Source organism: Carcharhinus amblyrhynchos, chromosome 26, assembly GCF_965287045.1.
Source record: "Carcharhinus amblyrhynchos chromosome 26, sCarAmb.v2.hapA, whole genome shotgun sequence".
In the NCBI taxonomy this organism is placed as follows: domain Eukaryota; kingdom Metazoa; phylum Chordata; class Chondrichthyes; order Carcharhiniformes; family Carcharhinidae; genus Carcharhinus; species Carcharhinus amblyrhynchos.
In genome coordinates, this window is record NC_137349.1 from 1,167,277 (window position 1) to 1,195,237 (window position 27,961).

At 40.9% G+C, this 27,961-nt stretch overlaps 1 protein-coding gene across 1 annotated transcript; it reads right to left on the minus strand.

Annotated features, from left to right (window-relative positions):
• Window positions 1–218: 218 nt before the first annotated feature.
• Window positions 219–27,270, minus strand: bsg (basigin). Its single transcript, XM_080213147.1, has 8 exons — window positions 26,853–27,270; window positions 24,829–25,006; window positions 21,160–21,248; window positions 18,738–18,874; window positions 15,971–16,244; window positions 4,536–4,560; window positions 4,353–4,436; window positions 219–2,109 (listed from the first exon to the last, which is right to left on the minus strand). Exons 1-7 carry the CDS (start codon window positions 27,253–27,255, stop codon window positions 4,376–4,378), a joined length of 1,167 nt encoding a protein of 388 aa, XP_080069273.1. The 5' UTR covers window positions 27,256–27,270; the 3' UTR covers window positions 219–2,109; window positions 4,353–4,375.
• Window positions 27,271–27,961: the final 691 nt, after the last annotated feature.

The following is a 27,961-nucleotide window of genomic DNA, read 5'->3' on the forward strand; positions in this document are numbered from 1 at the left end:
CTCCAGACAACAGATCAGAAAATCTTAGCTGAGTTTCAATCTTTGAATGGCTACAAAATAGCAATGTGGTCAACCTACTAAGCTATCCAGGTTGTAAATTTGTGCATTTTTAACCAGATCTCAACTGCCATATTAGAAATATTACTATTCCATTCATCTGAATATGGAAAAAGGATGTTCTATGAAATTGGAAAAAACAATTTTACAGATCTGGTTGATAAAATCAAAAGTATTTTTATTGTGAATTCTGACATCGGTATCACATACTGGTGAGGCGGCGTGGCAACATGAAAAAGTTATCAAGTTTCATTTTTAAAGAATTAATATACTTACATACAGATTCAGCACAAAAAATGTTAGTGCATTACACAGAACACGACCAACCATTAGTGCAGGGCGATGGTCAAATACTATAAACTAGCCCTCATCTATACAAAAATGGTACCATTCAAATCAGATTAATTTCTAAAGTTTTCTCACTCGAGGATTTCAATAGAAGTATAACTGACAATGATCATATTGTGCCTTTTTTTAATAAAGAAAATCAATTTCAGAACACAAAATTAACTGTGGCTACAGCAAAATTATACCAAACTCCGATCAATGTTACTCCTTCACTGGAACATGTTTTGAAGGTTAAAAAGGTGGAAACCACAAGCAATAACATGACCACCATATTAATTGGGCCTTTTCTTTCCTGGACAAAAGGACAACAAAAATACTGGCAAAGCAAGCTCCATCAATATTACCACTTATAGGACGCTACAAATATACTCAGCCGCAATCTATTGAGAATTTCAGTCGAGGAAACATGAAAATAGCTTACTCTAAAGATAACAGACTATACACAATCTTACCAGTAACACAAGAGGCGAGGCGGGGGGGGGGGGGTGCTGAGAGTTGACAATCATTTTAGGTTCAATGATGTAACAACTCGGAAGTGTGAGAGACACTTTAAAGTCTCCATTACTGAGGAATTTCTCAACAGGAAACCAAAAGCGCTGTAAAGTGAGTGACATCCAACAGAATTTGCAGGTCTTGCATTAACAGAACCAACAAGCTGTTCACCCAGAAATGAGTGTTCCAATATGGATTGCAGGATTCAGGCAAGACATCACTCCTGAGAGCTATGGTTCAAATCCAAGCTAGCAGACGTCCAAAATGGGGTTGGGAAGAATTAATGTGCATGTTCTGGTCCCACAAAAATACATTCTTTTCATCTATCTTTGAGAGCCTTGGCTGAGAGATTTTACTGAGCAACGTCAATGGCATTGAAGTGCTATTTACACAACGGAGTCTTGATCTGAGCATATTCATGTGGCAATCTCCACAGCTGGCAAAGAAACAAGTGGCAGGAAATCGACAGTGGGGCTTAAAACTTGCCTGAAGATCTGAACTTCCATAGTGATATTAAATATCCTATTTCACTGTCAAAGATAAAATTGTGGGCTACAGTATTGCTCAGTCAATTTTAAAAGTCCCTATTCATGACAATAAACTTTGCTAATCGAAGACTCCCACAAGCACTAAATTTAAATAACAAAATAACATTTTCTTAATATCAGTATAACAGTGGGAACAACTGTAATACATTAGAGCAATTCACCAGCATCATACTATGTATTGCAGAAGCCAATGCCACTCTAAGCATGCAGAACTGAGACAGCACACCTACTGGTCTATATTTAAGAACTTGGAAAATGAAGTATATGCATTCACAAATTCTAGCCACATTAAAATAATTATGATAATCTGCAGTTTATATAAGACTGACAAATATTTGCTATTATTTATATGTAACAGAACATAATTGATTTCAGTCTAACCAAGAAAAAGCAAATCTTTACCAGAAGCATTTTAGTCCAGTTTATACAGGTGAGAAAGGCCTAGAATATACTGTCTCTTTAACCAATTGAATGCTAGTGCCAGTGGCATTATACAGTGGGTTGAAAGACACCAGCAGTTAAATTATTAAGTTCATCTTTTTCGGTAGAGATCTGAATGCTTTTAGGATCTGAATAGATCAAATACTTTAATTGTGTTGAAGATGATGTTCTCTGTGCCAACTGCAAAAATCAGAATATTTTTGCTTAACATTTAGGCCTCCTCCTGGGGAAACAAAAGACATTTCAGTTATTTTGACTAAATTGCTTTCACCATTAGCAAAATACTGCAGATGACGGAGATCTTTAATAAAACAATGGTAAAACAAAATACTACAAATATCAAGTCAGACAGTTGTACAGATTTTGGGGCTATAGAAAAGCATTTTTTTTGCTCTCTGGTTTCTGTGTTAAACTGGCATTCATCTGAAAAGCGGAAATTAACAGTGAATGGTAACTTGTGATGGTGAACACATCACAGAAGCTGCAGACGTTTGTAAAATATTCAAGGAAATTTGTCAAGATGGAAACTTGGTCTTTTAAAATTCTCTCATTTTTTTGAGCAAGCTAGCTACATGGTTATATATCTCATTTACTCAAGAGCAAAAATTGATCTGGAGGAGGGGGCTGAGTGTAGGCTGATGAAATTTGCTGATGACACCAAGAGGAGTGGTAAAGCAAATTGCATGGAGGGTGTGGAAAGTCTGCAGAGGGATCTGGATAGGCTGAGAGAGTGGGCGACGACCTGGCAGATGGAGTATAATGTTAGCAAGTGTGAGGTTATCCACTTTGGCAGGAATAATAGGAGGGATTACTATTTAAAAGGCGAAAAGCTGCAGCATGCTACAGTGCAGAGGGACCTGGGGCTCCTTGTGTATGAGTCGCAAAAACCCAGTCTGCGGGTGCAGCAAGTGATCAAGGCGGCAAATGGAATGCTGGCCTTTATAGCGAGGGGGATAGAATATAAAAGCAGGGAGGTCTTGCTGCAACTGTACAGGGTACTGGTGAAGCCGCAGCTGGAGTACTGTGTGCAGTTTTGGTCGCCGCACTTGCACAAGGATATTTTGGCCTTGGAGGGAGTGCAGAGGAGGTTCACTAGGCTGATACTGGAGATGAGGGGTTTGGGCTATGAAGAGAGACTAAATAGACTGGGTCTGTACTCGTTGGAGTTTAGAAGGATGAGGGGGGATCTTATAGAGACGTATAAGATAATGAAAGGGATGGATAGGGTAGAGAGATTCTTCCCGCTTAGAAAGGATAGCAGGACTAGAGGGCACAGCCTCAAGATAAAGGAGGGGGGGTGGGTGCAGTTTAGATCGGAGTTGAGGAGGAACTTCTTCACTCAAAGGGTGGTGAATCTCTGGAATTCTCTGCCCGGTGGAGGCTACCTTGCTAAATATATTTAAGTCACGGGTAGATAGGTTTCTGATATACAGGGGAATTAAGGGTTATGGGGAGAAAGCGGGAAAGTGGAACTGATCCACTTCAGATCAGCCATGATCTTACTGAATGCCGGGGCAGGCTCAAAGGGCTAGATGGCCTACTCCTGCTCCTATTTCTTATGTTATGTTCAACTTTATAATAAGCAGTATTAACTCACCACAGTCTAAAGCTGATTAAAAAATTGCCTACGTATATTTAAGATTTCAAACTCTTCAGCTCAATTATAATCCATGGGAAGTTTACTGATGTTGCCAATGAAAGCAGCAAGAAAGGATTAAAAAAACTTTGCTAGCACGAAAGCTGGTCACAAAAGACTTAGATTTATATAGAATCTTACATAAGATCGTGATGTCCTAAGTTCTATACAGTCAATGTTTTGTTTTGGAAACACAGACATTTGAATGTTAAAATGGCATCAAGGCAAAGCTACAAATGGGGGCCAGTTTCACAATCTAACTCATATTAATGATTTATTCAACTGTCACTGTAAAAGGCTGATTTGTTAACAGTGCATATGAAGGGGTTGGAGCACAGAAGTAAAATAGTCAACAACTTTTGTTGTCCTGTCCAATATTTATCCCTCTACAAACATCACTAATATAGATCATCTGGTCATTATCACATTGCTGGTCAGGTGCAAACTGGTTGTAACATGTCTTCAAAATGGTAACCTCTCAAAATCGAACACTTTGGAACACCTTGTCATCATTTAGGGACAGTATATAAACGCCAAGTCTTGCTTTCCTTTTGCTATTTATAGGGGGGTGTTCCCCTTAAAATATTTCACTGAACAACAATTTAGATCAGTAGGCAATGACTTGCATCTTTATGCCTGACATGTTTGACAAAAATATCTCAAACAAAAAGTGATAGTTTTAATTTTGCAGAGCCTTTAAGATGGAATCAAGACACAAGAATGACTGCGCAAACTCAGGTAATGATAAATATAATTTTACAATTTGAACTTTGTGAAACAGGAAATATTTAAAATATCTGAGCAACCATTTAATTAAAATATCTACCAACCTTCCCTGAAGAATAAAATCGAATTAGTTGGAGTTTCGCTGTCTGACATTTTTATCCTTATGATTCATGGATGCATTGCTTTTCCTGTGGCAGAAAGGATAAAATTGTTAAAGCTCTAACACAAACTGCTCACAATTGTTAATATACAAACATTTAAATATGAAATTATTTGAGTAAACTTACAAGGGTGCAGATCCTTGTTCATCGTCTGATCACCATGCAAACACAAAAATGAAGACAAGCTTTAGTAAAGGCACATTAAAATATTAAATGAATTTACAGGTGTCATTTTGCCATTCAATCTCAAAACAAATGTCTTAACTTTTAGTTCAGCTTTGTCACAAATCGTTAATCTGTGAAAAGTTAAGATTTTAATGCCAAGATAAAAGCAGCTCAACACAACAGTGGCAGACCATCACAACAGTTTTCTGGTGTTCAAACTATAGAATAAAGATAGAACACAATCACAAAGAGTCCGCAATACCGTAGCATATCACATGTCAAGATACACCATTATGTTGAAAGTGGATATGTAAACCACATTCTTTATTTGTTTTGCCACACTCCTTGGAAATTACTTTGCAGGATAGTTCTTCAAAATTATTTCAAGGGCTCCACAGCAAACCTAACAGCAAGACTGCACCTTAATTTCATAATTGGCTCTTTGAGAAATTACCTTCAGGCATCAAACATGTTTATTGTGCTAACGGATGTATTCCCTAAAATCAGATGATTTCCCATAGGAGTTTGTTTTGCCACTATGATTTGTGGTTCTCAAACCTTAAACCTGTAAGCAAAAAAAGCAGCAATTTCTTACTCCTAAAATTAGCACTAAACTAAGCAGAACTCTAAAATGAAAACAAGAGTAGAGCTGCAGATCAGCAGCAGCTTTGTTCAATCAGCAAACTTTGCAGGATATGGGACAAGTTTAGGCTCAAGGTTTTGGAATTCTCCAAAATCCTCAATCACTACATCCTCTGACAAAAGAATGTATTTTTTAACTACTTTGACCAAATGCTATTTTGTTTGGGGATATTTTGCGAATGCCAAAATATATTAAACATGAACTCTGATTAGGCAAATGGACCTTGGGCCTAATCCCATTTGTTTTCATTGTGACAGCGCTGTAAATCGAAAAAACCACCGTCACTGACCAAAATTGTTACAAATAAAAGCATAAATGTGAAATATGTTCACTTCAGAGCCGGAGTTTCTTCTTTTACCTAGCAAAATATTAATTTTAGTTCAATGGGACGTGCTTTGTCAAAATACTACTGAACCCGTGGTAACCAGCAATGAGGCTAAATTATTTTATTAGGCTCTTGACAAAGTACACACACAAATAGTTTTCACGTGGGGTTGGAAATCAAAACTGTTGCAAGAATAAACAAATTATTACAGATGCTGGACTCAAACAAGAACAGAGGACACCAGAAAAACTCAGCCGGTCTGCCGGCATCTATCAGGTGAGAAACAGTAAACGTTGAGTCCTTTGATTCTTCAACAGAACTGAATAAGGGAGACTATGTTACAGTGCACAAAAAGTGCAGCAAAGTAGCAACTTTAAACATATATCCTGGTGCGAGGGAGAGGGGTTCATTCTGAGGCATTACATACATGAGATATTAAAAAAAATTGAGTTTAAGATGGAGGAGAAAGGTCAAAATCTAAAATTGCCAAACACAACACTGAGTTCACAGGGATATGACACACCTAATCCGAAGATGAGATACTGCTCCTCCAGCTTGCACTGGGCTTCATGACATCATTGCACCAAACCAAGGAAGGACATGTGGGCATGAGAGCAGGATGCCGAGTTTAAATGGCATGCAGCAGGCAAGTTAGGGTCATGCCTGTGGACTGATCGAGGGGATACATGAAAGTGCAGGGGAGTGAGACTAATTGAATAGCTTTACCAAAGAGCACAAACAGACATGGGCTGAATGGCTCTCTGTCATGTATCATTCTATGATTCCATTATTACCATTACTCCCAAAATTCCTGTGGAAATATTAGTAACAATAGGTTGTGCCAAACTTCCTCCTGCCCAAACATATTTTCCTGACTTTTTTTATGTTGTGGTGCTGTTATTTATGTTATCAGGATTAACAGTAATCACTTGGATTAATACCATTGTGGTGGAATAACAAGTGACAAATTATAAGGCCAAACTCTGAGGACTTTGTAACTGCATTTACCATGAAATTCAAAAGATGGTAAAACTGGCAATTTGTAGATCTTGATACAGTGACCAGCAACAGTGTGTGTCACAATCACAAAACCTACATAATGAACAGCATTCTGTTTGGAATATAGATTAAAAATGTCAGATGTAAATTTACAGGTAGCTTAAAGTTGCAAATTTGGATACTAATTTTATCTTCTGTCCATTCAGAAATTGTTCTTCAAATTTAAAATGAAGTGTGGGGAGAAAAAAAACACAGCTAAACAAACTAAATAGTTTTATAGCATTCTGAAGTGATAAATAAAAGGGTCTGTTGAACCAGCAATTTATTCGATTTACAGTCGCTTAATGCTAAACAACTGTGCAGCGATGACAGAAACTCGAAATCTGAGCGACGCAGGTAATGGAATATGTCGCTTCAGAACGACATGCATTTTATTCCACTTACCGCAGGATTTGAACCAGCAGCAAATGAGAAAGAAAACATTTTTCATCAAGGAATAGCATTTTGCTTCAATCACATAATGAGACACCCTTGCTGTACTGAACACAAGTGATCAATGCCCCAGAAAGTTTTCAATGGCCACATGACAATCACCCCGCATGCCATTTGCAACAATAGCTTTGGGATGAAATCAGTCTTTGATAGTAGCTTGATCACCAGCCCATTCTACACTGTCCAATTTTATTTTCTATTGAAGTTTGATGGAATAAAACAGAGTGCTGTGGAGACAAAAGAGCAGCCTGTTTAAAATGGGCTGTCGATAACATCGAGCACATTTTGCTCTTAGTGAAAGTCAATTTCACTCCTAAAAATTGGCAGGGACTAACCGATTTGACCAAATTAATATGAGTGACTGAAATACAACTATATTCTCACACTTGCTCATCACATGCTACTCAAAATTTAACGAAGTTCAGTTACTAGTGGTGTACCACAAGGATCTGTTTCAGGGCCACTGCTGTTTGTCACTTTTATAAATGACCTAGTTGAGGGTGTAGAAGGATGGGTTAGTAATTTGCAGATGACACTAAAGTCAGAGGAGTTGCAGACAGTGAGGATGGATGTTGCAGTTTGCAGAGGGACATAGATAAGCTGCAGAGCTGGGCTGAGGGGTAGCAAATGGAGTTTAATGCAGAAAAGTGTGAGGTGATTCACTTTGGAAAGAGTAACAGGCTTACAGAATATAGGGCTAATGGAAGGACTCTCGGTCGTGTAGATGAGCAGAGAGATCTCGGTGTACACGTGCATAGATCCCTGAAAGTTGGCACCCAGGTTGATAAGGTTGTAAAGAAGGTGTATGGTGTGTTAGCTTTTATTGGTAGAGGAACTGAATTTCGGAGCCGTGAGATCATGTTGCAACTGTACAAAACTCTGGTGCGGCCGCACTTGGAGTACTGCGTACAGTTCTGGTCGCCGCATTGTAAGAAAGATGTGAAAACATTGGAAAGGGTGCAGAAGAGGTTTACCAGGATATTGCCTGGTATGGTGGGAAGGTATTATGAGGAAGGGCCGAGGGACTTGAGGTTGTTTTTGTTAGAGAGAAGGTTAAGAGGTGACCTAATTAAGGCATACAAGATGATCAGAGGATTAGATAGGGTGGACAGTGAGAGCCTTTTTCCTCGGACGGTGATGGCTAACACGAGGAGACATAGCTTTAAACTGAGGGGTGATAATTACAGGATGGATGTCAGTAGTAGGTTAAACATAAAAACATAACATAAGAAATAGGAAGAGCCCTTCAAGCCTGCCCCGCCATTCAATAAGATCATGGCTGATCTGAAGTGGATCAGTTCCACTTGCCCGCTTTCTCCCCATAACCCTTAATTCCCTTACCTACCAAAAACCTATCTACCGTGTCTTAAATATATTTAGCGAGGTAGCCTCCACCACCAACAGGCAGAGAATTCCAGAGATTCACCACCCTTTGAGTGAAGAAGTTCCTCCTCAACTCTGTTCTAAACTGCTCCCCCCTTATCTTGAGGCTGTGCCCTCTAGTCCTGCTGTCCTTTCTGAGCGGGAAGAATCTCTCTACCTCTACCCTATCCATCCCCTTCATTATCTTATACGTCTCTATATGATCCCCCCTCATCCTTCTAAACTCTGAGTACAGACCCAGTCTATTCAGCCTCTCTTCATAGTCCAACCCCCTCATCTCCGGTATCAGCCTAGTGAACCTCCTCTGCACTCCCTCCAAGGCCAAAATATCCTTGCGCAAGTGCGGTGACCAAAACTGCACACAGTATTCCACCTGCGGCCTCACCAGTGCCTTGTACAGTTGCAGCAAGGCCTCCCTGCTTTTATATTCTATCCCCCTCGCTATAAAGGCCAGCATACCATTCGCCTTCTTGATCACCTGCTGCACCTGCAGACTGGGTTTTTGCGACTCATGCACAAGGACCCCCAGGTCCCTCTGCAGCTTTTCGCCCTTTAAATAGTAATCCCTCCTACTATTATTCCTGCCAAAGTGGATAACCTCACACTTGCTAACATTATACTCCATCTGCCAGGTCCTCGCCCACTCGCTCAGCCTATCTAGATCCCTCTGCAGACTTTCCGCACCCTCCGCACAATTTGCTTTTCCACTTATCTTCATGTCATCAGCAAATTTCAACACCCTACATTCAGCCCCCTCCTCCAGATCATCTATGTAAACGGTAAATAGTTGAGGCCCCAGCACCAATCCCTGCGGCACTCCACTAGTCACCAACCGCCAATCAGAATAGCACCCATTGATACCAACTCTCTGCCTCCTATTAGACGCTATACTCGCAAGAGTATATTATCAAATAAATAGGTTGGACTAAAACCTGGTGTTGTCAGACTTTTTACTGTGTTTACGCCAGTCCAACGCCGGCATACCCACATCATTCCTATTAGACGACCAATCCTCTATCCACGCTAACACCTTACCCCCAACTCCATGCCCCCTAAACTTCTGAAGCAACCTTTTGTGCGGCACCTTATCAAACGCCTTTTGAAAATCAAGAAACACCACATCCACCGGTTCCCCTCTGTCTACCGCAGAGGGTAGCAAGGGCGTGGAATGCCCTGCCTGCAGCAGTTGTGGACTCGCCAACGTTAAGGGCGTTCAAATGGTCAGTGGATAGGCACATGGATAATATTGGAATAGTTTAGGTTAGAGGGTCATTAGATTGGTTCCACTGGTCGATGCAACAGAGGGCCGAAGGGCCAGTACGGCGCTGTAATGTTCTATGTTCTAAAAGACAGAAATAATATCCAATATTTTAATATTTGTGTTGTGTTAAAAGGAACACATCAGCACTTGTCAGTCCCCTACAGAATTTAGTCAAAGTAGTCCATGCAGATAATTCTGTGTAAAATCCCCTCTTCAGTGGAATCAAAAATCTGACTAGATTTTAACATAGAAGCAAAGTACTGTGGATGCTGAAACCGGAAACAAAGACAGAAAATCTCAGCAGGTCTGTCAGCATCAGCGAGAGAACAGAACCAACGTTTCAAGTCTGGATAATCTTTCGTCATAGTTGAGAAAGAATTGTAAAGCTCGAAATGTTAGCTCTATTCTCTCTCCACAGGTGCTGTGAGACCTGCTGAGATATTCCAACTTTTTCTTCTTTGTGCTGACTACATTTGATAAAGTAGGTAAGAATATTGTTCTTTAGTGTGAAGTATTGATCTGTGTTCATCCTGAATGAACACTAATAAGGTGGGGGGTGCCAAATTTTAAATCCCAGGATCCAAGGGAGATTTGCTGGACATTAAGATTCTTAAGGATAGAAAACTGAAGTGGGGTAATAAGATTAGTGAGATCTTTTAAGTTAGCACAAATTAAGGCACTGACAGAACTAGCATCAGTTAAATGACTTTCGAATGAGCCAATAAGTTGTTTACATGTGATGCAGTGATGGATTCCAATAAGTGATTATGGTAAAAGATAAATGCTGGTAATTTTAAATGTATTAAGAAATATTGTTCACTTTAGTCAAAAAGAACATAAGAAAAAACATAAGAACATTAGAAATAGGAGGAGTAGGTCATCTAGCCCCGCCATTCAATAAGATCATGGCTGATCTGTCGTGTCTCAGTTCCACATTCCCACCCTCTCCCCATAACCCTTAAGCCCCTTGCCTACCAAAAACCTATCAACCCGCGTCTTAAAAATATTTAGCAAGGCAGCCTCCACCACTTCAACGGGCAGAGAATTCCAGAGATTCACCACCCTTTGAGTAAAGAAGTTCCTCCTCAACTCCGTTCTAAACCACCCCCCCCCACTTTATCTTGAGGCTGTGCCCTCTAGTCCTACTGTCCTTTCTGAGCGGGAAGAGCCTCTCCACCTCTATCCTATCCATCCCATTCATCATCTTATATGTCTCAATGAGATCTCCCCTCATTCTTCTAAACTCCGAGTACAAGCCTAGTTTATTCAGCCTCTCCTCATAGTTCAACCCCCTCATCTCCGGAATCAGCCTAGTAAACCTCCTTTGCACTCCCTCCAAGGCCAAAATATCCTTGCGTAAGTGCGGCGACCAAAACTGCACACAGTACTCCAGCTGCGGCCTCACCAGTGCCCTATACAGCTGCAGCAAGACCTCCCTACTTTTATATTCAATTCCCCTCGCTATGAAGGCCAGCATCCCATTTGCCTTCCTGACCACCTGCAGGCTGGGTTTTTGCAACTCATGCACAAGGACCCCAAGGTCCCTCTGCACTGTCGCCTGCTGAAGTTTTTCGCCATGTAAGTAATAGTCCTTCCTACCATTATTCCTACCACAGTGGACAACCTCACATTTGCCAACATTAAATTCCATTTGCCAGTTCCTGGCCCATTCGCCCAGCCTATCTAGATCCTTCTGCAGACTCTCCACACCCCCCCCACAATTTGCCGTTCCACCAATCTTGGTGTCATCAGCAAATTTCGACATCATACACTCTGTTCCCTCCTCCAGATCATCTATATAAATGGTAAATAGCTGAGGCCCCAGCACCGACCCCTGGGGCACCCCACTAGTCACCAACCGCCAATCCGAATAGCACCCATTGACCCCCACTCTCTGCCTCCTATTTGACAGCCAGTCCTCTATCCACGCTAACACCCTACCCCCAACTCCATGCCCCCTTACCTTCTGTAATAACCTCTTGTGAGGCACCTTGTCAAATGCCTTCTGAAAATCAAGAAACACCACATCCACCGGCTCTCCTCTATCCACCGCCCTAGACACATCCTCATAGAACGCCAATAAATTCGTCAGACACGACTTCCCCTTAACGAAACCGTGCTGCGTCTGCTCTATCAAACACTTCTCCTCAAGATGCCTCGCTATTTTCTCCTTGATCACGGATTCTAACATTTTACCTACAACAGACATTAAACTAACCAGCCTATAATTCCCTGCCTTTTGCCTGCCACCCTTCTTAAACAATGGCGTAACATTAGCCGTTTTCCAATCTTCCAGCACTTCCCCGGAATCCAGCGACGTTTGGAAAATAATCACCAAGGCATCCACTATCACCTCCACCATCTCTTTCAGAACCCTTGGATGCATTCCATCCGGTCCTGGGGACCTGTCCACAATCAGTCCCTCCAGTCTGTTGAGCACCACCCCTCTAGTAACAATAATGTCATTCAGGCCCCCCACTCCTACCATCTTTCCATCGCTAACACCCAAATTATTCACGTCCTCCTCCGTGAAGACAGAAACAAAGAAGTTATTCAAGGCCTCAGCCATTTCCCCATCCCCTACCACTAAGTCCCCCCTCTCATCCTCTAAGGGTCCAACATTCACCCTAGCCAGCCTCTTCCTTTTTATATATTTATAAAAACTCTTGCTATCTTTTTTATATTAAGCGCTAGCCCAGCTTCATAGTTTATCCTACCCTTCTTTATCAACCTTTGTCATTCTTTGTTGACATTTAAACCTCTCCCAATCCTCTTCTCGCCCACTACTCTTAGCTACTCTAAACGCATCTGCTTTTAATTTAACACTTTCCTTTACCTCCTTTGTTATCCACGGCATCCACGTTATCCATGATGCCTTGTAATAAAAAGCATTTTATTACAAGGCATCATGGTAAAAGGGTGAAACCATATTTCAAGAGAATATTTGAACCATGGAAATATGCAAGTTCTATCAGTTAAAGTTTTGGATAGAGAACACAAAATCACATTTGATGAATAGGACTCATTCATGATCCAGACGAGATGGACTGGTGTCCAGATATCATGCCACAAGTTTGGACAATGAACGTTTTCTAGGCAACCAGGGTGTAAGGGTCAGCCAAGACAGGAGTTAGCTTCTGGATTTCATGGACTAACAAAATACCATTATGTTGAGGAGTGGAATACAACTGGCCAGAATATTTGACAGGTTTTGAGGTCGATTTGTGTATCTTGAAGATGACTGATTTAGTTATAAGGCAGGAATGATAGATAAGAAAAATCGAAAATTGATTTTTTTTTTGATTGTATTGTTAGACTCATTGGAGAGGTTTTGACGCTCTATGTCAGAGCTGATTAACCCTTTGATGATCTCCCAGTGGCCGCTGGTTTAATAAAGTTTTGTCTTTATACAGAAAACACTGACTTTGAGAGTCTTGTATTGTCTTGAGTTTATTTTGACAGTACTGGTCATCTCTGGTACCCCATCAACTGAAGCCCAAACCCATTCTGCTATAACTACATCTATTTCCAGTGTAATTGGTTTTTGGGGTCAGATAGAGAAGCGACCTTTTCCACTTGCTCTGCCTCTTTTCTTTCGGCTCACATTCAACCCTTCTTGCCCTGCAGGGTACCTTGTCCTTTATATTGTGGCTTGGAATCTTATCTCCTGGACCTCTTCCATTTTACTCATGTTAGTCTTGTTTTTGAGTTTGGGGGGTTGGAGGAGGGGCAGGGAGGGTGGAGCAGAGGCTCAGGTGAGTAGCTAGCTCCAGAGTTAGGTCTGTAATGAAGCTCTGTACCTCAGACTTTGACAGCTGTTTTGATTTAATGGTGAGGGCATTCGCCAAGGGTCAGGAAATCCAACTAAAGGCGAGGACTGTTGCATAGGAGTGCTTCCACCAAGCTAACTTGCCACAACTGGCAGACCCCCACGTTGTTGTCTCTCCCTTCCATTCTCTTTAACCCCAACTGCAGTCTTTCTCAGGTGACAGCCATCCAACCTCTCAATATGGTCAGTAGACAGACATGAAACAGAGTATAAAAATACTAATGAGGTCCATCATTAGATTCAGCTGAGACCCCTGCCTTTCCCATATTCTGGGCCTCTTGGCTGCAGACAGGACCCTCAAACTTTCTCTTCAAATGTTGGATTCCAAAAATTCTGCAGATGGGCACCTGTTGCAGCACTCCCTTGTTAAAATTGCTAATCTAAGCATTCAGCTTTTCAACAATAGAAATAACATGCCACCCCACATAACCATGTATTACTTTGTAATGTTTTTTTCTCTACTGCAATGCAATTGCTTAACAATGAAAAAAATAATTACCCATTTACAATGCAGAGAGTGCATTTACTATGAGGCTAGGTATTGTGTAAATGGAGAGGCAGGCTTAGCATAGTCAGCCCATCTGCATCAGACTGTAACAAGCAACAGAAGACTTTAACCCTTTGAAAATGATTTGGACCTGAATTTTACACTCCCCTGCAAGGGTAGTTTTATCTGGTAGGGGTGGGCAGCTGGAAATAAAAGGAATGGGCTTCCCTCTGGGTTTCCATTTACCCCAAACACACAGCAATTTTACATTGCAACAAGCAAGGTCTCTGGCAGATGGTTCTCTCTCAGGTGTAGGAAGCCTGAAAATGAGTGGGCATAAAGCTTCCATCGAATGCCCCCCCCCGCTAACTTTAAGCATCTAATTCCTCCCCTCAACTTTAAGATGCAGTGGCCACTGGATCTGCCTGGCCTCTTCCCCAACACCCCAACTGCTCCCTTTCCATTCCACCTTCCTGGTCTGGGACCCTGAAAACTTATTTTTCCATCCAACCCCAAAGTGTCACTTTCATGCACTTCTATCCTTTACCACTGAAGCTGCTGCAAAAACTAGAGTGTTGCTAGCTAGGTGGGACTTCATAGTGGAGACAGACATCCTGCCTGCAGCCAAGTGATGCTCAATTTAGGCATGAAATGGCACTGGGTTAGCTAGAGTCAGTTTGGATGGAAATCCTGCCTTCCAAAATATCCTGGCCTTGGTTACACCAGTTGAGTTTAAAAATCAGGCTTCAAATTCAAAATGAGGAAAATCCATGTTAAATGCCATTACTCTGATCTACTTAGTCACCAGCTATCCATTCCAACTGAAGACTGAAGACTAAATAAAAGTCAGTCTTTTGTCTTAATTGAATGAACAATAAATGCAACGGAGAATATGAGCTGGTGCTCCCTCTCAAGCAAATCAACTGTACAATTAAAAAATACAAATGCTAGAAATAGAATCTGCCTAATGGATTTTGTAAGAAAACAAAATACAAATTAGTGTTTTACATATCCTAGATGGACAAAGGGCCATACCCAAATCTCACCAACCAGGAGTGCATTTCCAGCAGTTTTAATTTTAGCAAAGATTACTGGTTAATTCGGATCCCATAAAACAGAATATAACTTTATGGTCCATTTAGCGACACAGCTCACACATACAATAAAAATAACAAATCTATTCAGGATTACAATTGAGCCAAAGGTGTCAACTAGCGCTTAAGGTTATAAGTACCTTACTATTTTGTAGCTAATGCAAAACCTTGCTGGAAGAGTAATGGAAAGAATAACTATGATTTACAAATTGGGTTAAAGAAAGAAACCATTCAGCCCTATCATGTCTGTGTCAGCCGAAAGAAACTAGCTACTAATTTCAATCCAATTTTACATGGTCCATGTCACCAATTTAAATGAGAAATAGAAGTAAGAAAAATTTTTGTAAATACAAATTAAAATGGAAAACCAAATGGAAATTTCCATAAGATGATTCATTCCAATCTATAATGCCTTAGCAATTAGTCTGACCGCCATTTTGGATTTAGTTTATTTTCCAAAAGAACACGGTCCATTTAGTTTGATAAGCTCAATGTAAATGGGATTTCTTTACACACAAGGTTAAGCCCCAAAAAGCACTAAGAATTGCATTGTTCTTCTTACTGGTTAAAACGTTACATGTTCATTGCCAGTATGTTCTTGCGTCACATATCTCTAATACCATTCAATGCTATATGAAATTTAGAAAAGAACGAGACAAGAGAAATTCACAGCAGATTGAGGAGCTTATTTAAAATCTGAACAGTTGCTCCAAGCAGATCCTCAATATCAATGTGTTCCAAAATTCAGTCTATGAGTGTGACTGAGTACACTCCTCTTGGTCAACTCTGGTCAAGGTGAAATTGTTCTAATATTCTTGAACCTGATTAAAAGTAAGCAGTTGATCATGCATACTATAAGTGATGAAGAAGTCTGTTAACTTACCATCTGAAATTTCATCAGGCTTTCTTCTTTTCTCATAAATGAAGATAATTGCAACAAGCACAATTACCTCTGCGACGATTCCCAAAAAGGGCCAGAGAGCAGCAAAACGGCCACGAACACGAAAATGAACGATCCCTGCTCTTGTGCCAATCTCATTGGTTGCATTACAAGAGTAATCTCCTTCGTCTTCTTCAATACTCAGAGGATAGATTCGCAACTCCGTCTTATTTCCTGCACTTTTGATGTGAAATTTCTTTGTTCCGTTGATAATCAACTAAATTAGAAACAAATGTTGCTTTAAAATACCCATTTAAAATTCACAAGCAGCTATAAGTACTCAAATTTTCACAATTTTCTCAACTCTAATGAAGTGCTCCCATTTGTTGGATATCCTCGATCCTTAAGTTTCCTTCATAACTAGTTTTAAATCTGCCATGCTCTCAACTGCCTGATGCCCACTCCTCTTATTGGCACCCCAACATCTCCCAAAAAGATATTAGATTAAAAGAATACATTTACATAATCTCCCTTAACTATATACTTATGATATTTTAATCTCAGTTTTCACCCACTGGAGATAGCACAGTGGTTAGCACTGCTGCCTCATTGCACCAAGCATCCAGGTTCAATTCCAGCCATGGATGATTGTGTGGAGTTTGTGCATTTTTTTTTAAGGTTATTTATTAGGGTCACAAGTAGACTTACATTAACACCTTCTTGAGAAGGTGAGAGGGCATGGGATTCAAGGGGCTTTGGCCTTGTGGATCCAGAACTGGCTGGCCTGCAGAAGGCAGAGAGTGGTTGTGGATGGGTCTTTTTCTGCATGGAGGTCGGTCACCAGTGGAGTGCCCCAGGGATCTGTTCTAGGACCCTTGCTGTTTGTCATTTTCATAAATGACCTGGATGAGGAAGAGGAGGGATGGGTTAGTAAGTTCACCAACGATACAAAGGTTGGTGGTGTTGTGGATGGTCTGGAGGGATGTCAGAAGTTGCAGCAGGACATAGATAGGATGCAAGACTGGGCGGAGAAGTGGCAGATGGACTTCAACGCAGATAAATGTGTAGTGGTCCATTTTGGCAGTACCAATGGGATGAAGGAATACAATATCAAAAGTGGGAGACTTAGCTGTGTTGAAGAGCAAATCCGGGTCCATAGGACTCTTAAATCAGCCTCGCAGGTGGAGGATGTGGTCAAGAAGGCATATGATGTACTGGCCTTCATTAATCGAGGGATTGAGTTTAGGAGTCAGGAGGTAATGCTGCAACTTTATAAGACCCTTGTTAGACCCCACTTGGAGTACTGTGCGCAGTTCTGGTCGCCTCACTATAGGAAGGACGTGGAAGCTATTGAAAGGGTGCAGAGGAGATTTACAAGGATGTTGCCTAGATTGGGAGGCATGCCTTATGAAGATAGGTTGAGGGAGCTGGGACTCCTCTCCCTGCAAAGACAAAGGTTGAGAGGCGACCTGATAGAGGTTTATAAGATGTTGAGAGGAATAGATAGGGCAGATTCTCAGAGGCTATTTCCCTGGGCTGAAATGGTCGCTACGAGAGGACACAGATTTAAGGTGCAGGGAAGCAAGTACAGAGGAGATGTTAGGGGTAAGTTTTTCACTCAGAGGGTGGTGAGTGAATGGAATCAGCTGCTGTCGGTGATGGTGGAGGCGAACTCGCTGGGGTCTTTTAAAAAGACTTCTGGATGAGTATATGGGATCTAATGGGATTGGGGGTTATAGATAGGTCTATGGCTTTGTAGGTATAGATGTGATCGGCGCAACTTGTGGGCCGAAGGACCTGTTGGTGCTGTAGTGTTCTATGTTGTTCTATGTAACACTGCAACAAAATTGCCCTATGAAAATCCCCTAGCTGCCACACTCCAACGCCTGTTTGGATACACTGAAGGAGAATTTAGCACAGCCAATGTACCGAACTAGCACCTCTTTCAAGACGGCAAACCTGAGCACCTGGAGGAAACCCATGCAGACATGGGGGGGACCATGCAGACTGTGACCCAAGCTGGGAATTGAACCCAAGCGGGTTGATGGGTTCTTGATAAGAGAGGGGATTAAGGGTTATGGGGAGAGGGCGGGAAAGTGGAACTGAGCCACAACAGATCAGCCATGATCTTATTGAATGGCGGGGCAGGCTCGAAGGGCTAGATGGCCTACTCCTGCTCCTATTTCTTATGTTCTTATGTTCTTATGAGAGGCAGCAGTGCTAACCACTGAGCCACCATTCTTCGTGGATTTCCTCCAGGTGCTGGCAGTTTCCTCGCAGTCCTAAACTGTGTAGATTAGGTGGATTAGCCATGGTAAATGAGTGGGATTGCAAGGATAGGGTGGGTGGGGGACTTGGATAAGATGTTTTTTCAGATAATCGGTGCAGATCTGACGGGCTGAATGACCTCCTTCTGTGCCAAAAGGATCCCCTGGTGCTATGGAGATCTCTATATCAGAAAAATGTAGTGGTGCTTGTAAATCTAATTCTAACATTATAAACAAAGTTGTGAAGTGTGACCCAAAAGCAAGCTGAATAACAGAACAAACACTCAAAGTGCTGCTTTTGCTGTACTTCAATCATGCTTGTTCCAACAGGAAGATAAAAGAAATATCTTAATTGTTAGTCAAAATGTTCTACCCACTGGAAAGTTGCAATTCATAACAGAAAAGGCTACTGGTAAGGAAGTACACAATATTGAACGGGTGTGATCGAACTACAGTAATATCTTAGTCATCCACAAACATATTTTAATCACGTCCTTATTTACCTCTTCACCAACTTTAGTTTTCCGGGACCATGACCAGTTCTCAACTAGTGGATATCCACTGCTCTTGCATGTCAGCACGCCAACATCTCCTTCGTTTCCATATTCAGATTTCTTGTCACTGCTCACGCCAGGTGGAGCTAGATTAAACAATAACTTACTTTTCAATCATGACAGGTTTTTCTTCCAGCACCTTTAGTGACAGACTCTAACAGGTTAAATTCCTAGTTCCTAAACTATTATTTTTGGTACCATAATCTGAATTACTTCAGTGCAAGACAAGTAATACTTGCTTGTCTTCCTTTCAGAATGTATTTAAGTTTTTTTTCTACATGTCACTATACAGCTATTTTGCTCACGTGATCATCCTCACTCTACCTTAAAAAGATAAAATTTTATATCTTTGGCGCCTTCACCACCTGTTGATTAAAAACAGACATCTTCGACTTGGCAGAACCTGCACGGTGAAAAAGAACTTGCTAGATTGTTTTGCCCGCCGAATGGGTGGGCAAGACAGCAACTTAAAAAAAGCATAGGGTTATTCAGATATTGAGTTCTATAGCATCAATATAATCCTGCTGCCATTTTGGAACTAATCTGTGCACACCCCATGCAGTGTCAACTAAAAGAGCAGCCCAAAAGTAAGCTTTTTATTTATTTTTGTGAAGACACAAATGCTCATCGGACTTCACAACATTAACCGGAGGCCTACTGCATTGCACTATGCAACATTCCTGCAATCTAATTGCTGTATTAGCAATTTTGAAAAACTTGAGGGTGGATAAGTCCCCTGGACCAGATGGGATACATCCTAGGATACTTTGGGAGGCAAGGGATGAGATGGCAGAGCCTTTAGCTTTGATCTTTGGGTCCTCACTGTCCACAGGGATACTGCCAGAGGACTGGAGAGTGGCAAATGTTCTTCTCCAAGAAAATAGGAACGACCCTGGTAATTATAGGCCAGTTAGTCTTACTTCAGTGGTCAGTAAGTTAATGGAAAGGGTCCTGAGAGATAGGATTTATGACCATTTGGAAAGATTCAGTTTAATCAGGGATAGTCAGCACTGTTTTGAGAGAGATAAAGTCCTGCCGCACAAATTTGATTGAAATCTTTGAGGTGGTAACTAAGTGTGCAGACAAAGATAGAGCAGTTGATGTGGTATACATGGATTTTAGTAAGGCACTTAATAAGATTCCCCACGGTAGGCTCATGAAGATAATAAGGAGGTGTGGGATAGAAGGAAATTTGGCCAATTGGATAAGTAACTGCCCATCATAGAAGACAGAGGGTGGTGGTGGAGGGAAAATTTTCAGACTGGAGGCCAGTTACCAGCAGTGTACCACAGGGGTCAGTGCGGGGTCCTCGGCTTTTTGCGATTTTTATCAATGACTCAGAAGAGGGGGCTGAAGGGCGAGTTAGTAAATTTGCTGACAACACCAAGATTGGTAGAGTATTGGATGAGGTGGAGGGCTCTTGCAAGCTGCAAAGAGACATCGATAGGATGCAGAGCTGGGCCAAAAAGTCGCAGATGGAGTTTAATCCTGATAAGTGTGAAGTGATTCATTTTGGTAGGACAAACTTGAATGCAGATTACAAGGTCAACGGCAGGTTTCTAAGGAATGTGGAGGAACAGAGAGCCCTTGGGTTCATATCCACAGATCTGAAGGTTGCCACTCAAGTGGATAGAGCTGTGAAGACGGCTTATAGTGTGTTAGCAATTATTAACAGTGGTTTGAGTTTAAGAGCTATGGAGTTATGCTGCAACTACACCGGACCTTCATGAGACCACATGTAGAATAGTGTGTTCAGTTCTGGTCATCTCACTATAAAAAGGATGTGGAAGTGTTGGAGAGAGTACAGAGGAGATTCACCAGGATGCTGCCCGGTTTGGAGGGTAGGTCTTATGAGGAAAGGTTGAGGGAGCTGGGGCTTTTCTCTTTGGAGCAGAGGAGGATGAGAGGCGACTTAGAGGTTTATAAGATGATGAGAGGGATTGATAGAGTGGACGTGCAGAGACTATTTCGTCGGGTGGATATAGCTGTTACCAGGGGGCATAACTATAAGGTTCATGTTGGGAAATATAGGAGGGGTGTCTGAGGTAGATTCTTTACTCAGTGGTTGGGGTGCGGAATAGAATACCTACTGTGATAGTGGAGTCGGACACTTTAGGAACTTTCAAGCGGTTATTGGATAGGCACATGGAGCACTCCAGAATTATAGGGAGGGGATAGCTTGATCTTGGGATTGGACATAGCAAGGCACAACATTGAGGGCCGAAGGGCCTGTACTGTGCTGTAATGTTCTACGTTCTATGTTCTAAACAGAATGAAGTCATAAACAAGCAGATTTCTCCTGTTACTATCATTTCCTTTATAATTATTTACACATCTACTATAGAAATTAGGTACTTTCTTTTAGCCTTACCTTTCACATGGATGGTACTGTTGACAGGTGGTGTGGTAAGATAATGGCAACTGTACTCCCCTGAATGTTTTGCATCAACAACACTCAACCTGAAGGAAAAAAATGCTATAAATGAAGGTCTTGCAATTAAATCACAAACAAATCTTGTATATGCTCCCAAGAATAATGATGAATTTTCTGGGTGAAATATTCATGCAATTAAGGAAACAACTCTACTGTCAGCATTTTCTAACATTAAAATCTAAAGCTGATTCTCTCATCAACTGGGGAAACTGCCAACTAAAAAGGTGCTGTAATTAATGAAGCCTATGTGGCATGTGACTACCGCATAGAAGTGGTCTTATACCAGAAAGAAACTTGAAAGCATCTTGCTGCGAGTCCAGTTACACTGCCTATTTCAAAAGATGTTGTTAAAGGAACTAAGATGTCAAACAACCCTGATATGGCACTCGTAATGCAATTCCTTCAGCAAGAAACAATGCAAGTGACAAAAATCAGTCTAACTCCTACACTGCACAGTAAACATTTAGAAGAATCAATTTCTCAAGGTGCCTGTGTCTTAACAGCATTTGATTTTTTAATCCATTTCTATCTCTGCCTTTTGCACTTAGTAGCCTTCTTGTTTAAATACAATTGGCAAACTAGTAAGGCATTAAAGGCTTAGATTTATTGATAATTCTTGCTGTGACTATCCAGCTCAGCCAACAGTGCTTATACTAGCAAAGGCATGTCCACCTCTAACAGATACCCCAAACTGTCATGCAGTACATCAAGGACCAATTCTGTGTTCCCACTGCCCACGACATCTGATAACAAGGCTTCAACCATTGAGTTCCAAGTGATGACAAGCCCTGCCTTTCCATGCTTATTAGTTGCCATCAAGTTTCATTACTTTATCTGCTGTTCCTCACCTTAGCCCAACTTCTAGTGCAAGCTACGGTAAAGTTCTACAATTTATCTTATTTCAAACTAGCACCCTAGCTATGACTGTAACACTATTCTGTATCCTCCCCTTTTCTTCTCCCTTATGTACTTCATGAATGGTGTTTTTCTGTATAGCGTGCAAGAAACAATACTTTTCACTGTATCCCAATATGTGTGACAATAATAAAGCAAATTATTTCAATTTTTCGATAACTAAACATTTTACTTGAAAATTGTGTAAATTTAAACATTTAGAAATGGACTTTTTTGCATAGTGGATATATTATTTGCATCCATCCATTTAAAAAAGCAATCCAGCTCACTCTTCAAACATCATTTTTTCCTCTTTTTAGTTTACAAATTAAGATAATAATCCATAATTGTTAGGATAAAAGAATGGACTGTTTAAATCTTAACAGTGATCATGATTGCTTAAGAAACCAATCACCGATTTTGATGTCTCCACTTTTCTCTAAAAAAATACTTTGATTTATCATAGCTAGGGTGCAGAGAAAGATGAACTTAATGCAACGTGGGTCCATTCAAAAATCTGACAGCAGAGAAGAAGAAGCTGTTCTCAAATCTGTTGGTATGTGACCTCAGACTTTTGTATCATTTTCCCCAAAGGAAGAAGGTGGAAGAGAGAATGTCCAGGGTGTGTGGGGTTCTTAATTATGCTGGCTGCTTTGCCAAGGCAGCAGGAAGTGAATGGGTAGGAGGCTGGTTTGCGTGATGGATTGGGCTACATTCGCGACCTTTTGTGGTTTCTTGCGATCCTGGGCATAACAGGAGCGATACCAAGCTGTGATACAACCAGAAAGAATCCTTTCTATGGTGCATCTGTAAAAATTGGTGAGAGTTGTAGCTGAAATTTCCTTAGTTTTCTGAGAAAATAAAGGCGTTAGTGGGGTTTCTTAACTATAGTGTCGGCACGGGGAGACCAGGACAGGTTGTTGGTGATTTGGACACCTAAAAACCTGAAGCTCTCGATCCTTTCTACTTTGTCCCCATTGACGTAGATAGGGGCATTATGCTTCCTGAAGTCAATGACAATCACCTTTGTTTTGTTGACATTGAGGGACAGGTTATTGTTGCTGCACCAGTTCGCCAGATTCTTTATCTCTTTCCTGTACTCTGTCTCGTCACTGTCTGAGATCTGACCCACTGCAGTGGTGTCATCAGCAACTTGACAATCGAATTGGAGGGGAATTTGGCCGCACATCCATTGATGCACAAGGAGTATAGTAGGGGGCTGAGAACACAGCTTTGTGGGGCACCAGTGTTGAGGATGATTATGGAGGTGTTGTTGTCTATCCTTACTGTTTGTGGCTTGTATGCGCATGTATCAAATTGAAGTAACCCACTTTAGTCCTCAAAATAACAAACATTCTAGGAATATCCTTCAGGCTTTAAAAAAATATACTGTTAGGAGTTTCCTCTAACTCGATGAACAAATCTTGTTATTCTTCAATTCAGCACATCTTTACCTAGGTTCCCCAATTTGATTCAACTACTCTATATGGTGATAAGATTCTCATTAGTATAAAGAAATCTCTTTTGCATTCCTTACTGGGTTTGTTCCTGACAGTCTACTAGTGATCTCCAGTTGTATAGTTTACACATTCAATGCTTCTGTTAAGAATTCTAGACGGTTGATAAACTCAGGCCAACCACAGCAAAAGCAGGTGTAGGAGAGGGGGAATGATTTGAGAACAGTAATAGCGACAGAGTATGGCAATAGAAACTAGTTGAAAACATTACCCTAATTGATGGTACTGTATGTGACATTCGGTGGCATGGCGGCATAGTGGTTTGCACTGCTGCCTCTCGGCGCCAGGGACCTGGTCCAAGTCCGGCCTTGGATGACTGTGTGGAGTTTGCACATTCTCGTGTTTGTGTGGGTTTCCTCTGGGTGCTCCAGTTTCCTCCCACAGTCCAAAGATATGCGAGTTAAGCTGATTGGCCATGGCAGAGTGTCAGGGGGAATAGCAGGGTAAACATATGGGGTTAAGGGGATAGGGCCTGGGTGGGATTATAGTCAGTGCAGACTTGGGTCAAATGGCCTCCTTCTCCACTGTAGGGCTTCTATGACTCTGACAAGGAAAAACAACGAAGGCGATTTTCCCAAAAAAATTTGCACAAAAACTAAAGTCAGTCACACTTTTTTTTGGCAGAAATTTCAAAGTGAACCTTCCGCATTCTGTGCACTAGCACGTATCAGTCCAAAAAGCTGTGGGCAGGGTCTACTCCCGCTGAAGAGGTCAACAGCGTAACGGGTCACTGTGCATACGCTGATCTGTCAGTGCCGAGATTGGTGCATGCGCAGTGGCCCGTCTGCCAGCCTCCCGATTGCTGGCCACCGTCAAAGATTTCCCCCATCCCACCACCACCCCCCCCCCCCCCCCCCCCAGAGACGTTGGGCCCCTGGGCAGTGACAAGATGCCCCTAGGCATTGGCACTTTGCCCTTTGGGCACTATCAGTGCCCAGGGGCACCCCCACATCCCCCAAGAGAGCAGCGATTGCTCTGCCCCCAACCACCCCACCTTCATTCTAGTGGGGTCGGGTAACCAGCCCCCCAGGCGTGGAGATGACAGCACCGGAAATCCAGCTGCCAAAGACGCATAGAGGTTGGGGGGCAGTGCAACAGGCTGGGAGAATTACTCCCAATGTTATTGGTTTTTCATTTTTAATTATAGAATTATTCAACAGCAGGCTGAGCCGCAGTGGAAGTACTTGATACATACTTGTATTCTGTAATTGCTGAAGCCTCTCCATCACTGGTTTCTGGGATATCTATGCCATCCTTTTTCCACACATGCCCCTCAATTGGAGAAGGTGGATTTGTCAGGTTGCAGCGAAGCACCGTTTCCACTGAAATATCCCCCGAATCCAAGACGGTAGGATCCGTCATAATTATAGGGTCTGTTTGTAAAGAAAGAACAGTTTCAGGCTTCAATGAAAACTCTATGAATCCAGAGACTGGGGAACCACAAAAATATTGATCAAGCTTTCATACTTCACCCAATGCACACATCCAAATTTAAACATTTCATTGTATTTACACAAAGCATAGATAACAATAAACCTCCAAGTAATGAACTACATTAAAATTTAAAAACGAACTATAAACAGTTTTCAATTTAATATATGGCTTAAAACAACAGTCAAGTGAAAGCTTTCTCTGAGTTAAATAAATAAAACAATATTCAGTTTTTTTAGTACTACAAATATATGATTGCTTTGTTGAGACAACTTTTGCACTAATCAGTTCAAGGGAGGAAAGTAAACTACTGAAGCTCATCACAGCAACAAAATGCAAACCTCTTCCTTCTGCTTTTTTATTAAAAACACAAGCTATTTCATGGATATTTAAATTTCCCAATTTCAGGAAACACTGTAGTCACTGCCAATTAATTTCCTTCATAATATGGCTTATAATTTTATCACTAACAATTAGGATTAAACATTCCTTTTTATAAAATCTATCATGTTATCTCAAATAATACTCAAAAGTAGTTTTTCCACTGAATGGGATCTGATCAGAATGTTAAATCAACTAGTTTAATAATTCATATCATATATAAATAAACCTCAGTGGGATCTGGGCATTTTTATTTTTAAATGAAAAATCAACAGAATATGAATACAGCATCATAGTAAATAAACTATTGTTTACTGTGATGCTGTATAGCAATGGAACTTGAGGTAAAAAATATCCTCCCATTGCCATGAATCCAGCCTGCACAAATCAAATAGGACATTAGTGCTAAGTAGTCTGATTATACTTTATTCACTCTTTGTGCAGAAAAAGTTTATTAAAAATGTAAAGACTATTCTGTAAAAGTCACGCATCTTCAGCGTTATCCAAACACCCTTGTTATTATAATAGCAATATTACCAGCTTACGGAAAAATTTCTTTGCTGCTTTTATGTCTTAAAAGAAAATGTTATAATCACAACGTCTGATCACAGAGCTCGGACGTCCTTATTTTGTTTTTCCCCCACAAAAAGGTTTGCACTATAATATTTGAGCGACTGTAACATAACCAGCAAAATGCAAGAGCACTACAGTATAGGCCAAAACAAGGAGAGAATAAAGGAGTCTTTAACACTCAAAGTTGGAGCATGGAGGATGGGGAGAACTTACACACACCAAAACGACAATCACAAGATAGCGATTGAGAAAGTACATGGTTTTGCAGGATTCACAGAATATGCGATGTCTTCCTAAAGTACCAGAAAGCTGTTCAGCTGCCATCTTCTGGTTGTAGAGGTAAAATGCAAGACCAGTAACAAAGTGTGAGATTGTAAAATTACAATTTTTCCCCCATGCTGTAAAGGTAAAATGGTGAGCCAGACATTTAATATTTCTTATTACCAGAATTTGATCCAGGATTGCAGAGATCTGAAGAAATCTAACTCAGGGCTGAATCAGTTCGCTAAAATATTGATTTCATCAGTTTAATTAAACAGCTAACCACCCTCAATTCAGGGTTGTTCTATTGGGAGTCATTATATCTTAAAGTATTTTGCTTCCAAAATCCAAAAGTTGGGAAAACAATCTCACAGCCTTGCATCCAGTCACAGGATAAAAACAGGTAAATGCTAGGGTAGAAAAGGGTTGGATATGGCTTTGGTCACACGACAGCAGAGCAAGTGCCAGGAGATTTTCTTGGAAGGATGACGAAAAGGGCACCAAATGCATTTCAGGCACTTGGACTAAGCTATTGGTAAACATCTCTGCCTCAACTTGGCAACCACCACTCACGTTCAATGACTATTAAAGTCGCCTGGGACCGTATCCACTTGATTTTTGGGCTCTTTTGTAAATCATTGCGGTACGGATCATTACTGGCTCTGCATTCATACGTGCCAGAGTCCTCGATACTTAGATTCATGATCTTGATAGAGCTCTTCGCATCAACGTCATAACTGGAGTTGATTTTGACTCGCTGTTGTCGCGCACCATCGTAGAGCTGCGACATAACCTCTGAATCATTGCCTTCTATGCCCCACCACTGAATTTCAGGGGTGGGTTTTCCAATTACCTCACAGTTCAATTCTACATTGTCTTCCATTAGCTTCACTTCAGACAGCGGTGACTTTATAAAGCCAGCTGCAATAAAAAGATCATTTGCAACAAAACGGAAAAAGTTTTGGTTAACAAACATACAATGTATAAAAAGATTTCTACAAAAGGAAATTTTCACATAACCACGCCACCATACCTCCAAACACATGTGCTAATAATGTCATCAGTTGCAATTTGTTTGAATTTAGCAGCGCTCATGTATTGAATTCTGTTATCGTCAGCACTTGCAGCACTCGTGTGTGCATGTTGTCACTGGGTTTATCTGACATAATGGCATTCATAGTACAGGAACTAACTAAACATTTTCAGCAAACACACTTCATGTATGACAATTCAATGATAATATTCAACTCAAGTAATCCAAACTAAATGTAAAAAGAAAAAAAAATCAGTGCCCAAACTACTGGAAAGAGAATTCTAATGCACATAAAATGAAAATTTACCACATGTGCATAAGTTTAAAGATCTTATTGCATCAGAGAATTGGGAGACAGAAAATTAGTTGTTTTAGGTTAAATGTAGTATGACATTGAGGTAATTATTTTCTCTCTTTTTCAAGCTCAAAGCGCTAAAATAATTATGGCTTTGAGTGGGACAAAACAGATAGTTAAGCAAAAGTATAAAATGGATGTCAATACACTAATATTAACAAGAATTAGTGTAAAATATCTTATACTGCAATAATTTTAATGCTGTAACCAAATAAATCATTCCTGAAATTTCCTGAATGTTTTCTATCCATTAACAGAAGGGAATACAGAAATCGCATTGGGACGTCCCAAAGC

Coding starts and splice junctions, on each gene's coding strand:
- bsg (XM_080213147.1), bottom strand. CDS start 27,255: ATGTTTGTTAACCAAAACTTTTTCCGTTTTGTTGCAAATGATCTTTTT. Junction 25,007..26,852: donor GACTTTAATAGTCATTGAAC/GTGAGTGGTGGT, acceptor CTTTACAAACAG/ACCCTATAATTATGACGGAT. Junction 21,249..24,828: donor TCAGCAATTACAGAATACAA/GTATGTATCAAG, acceptor TTTTTCCTTCAG/GTTGAGTGTTGTTGATGCAA.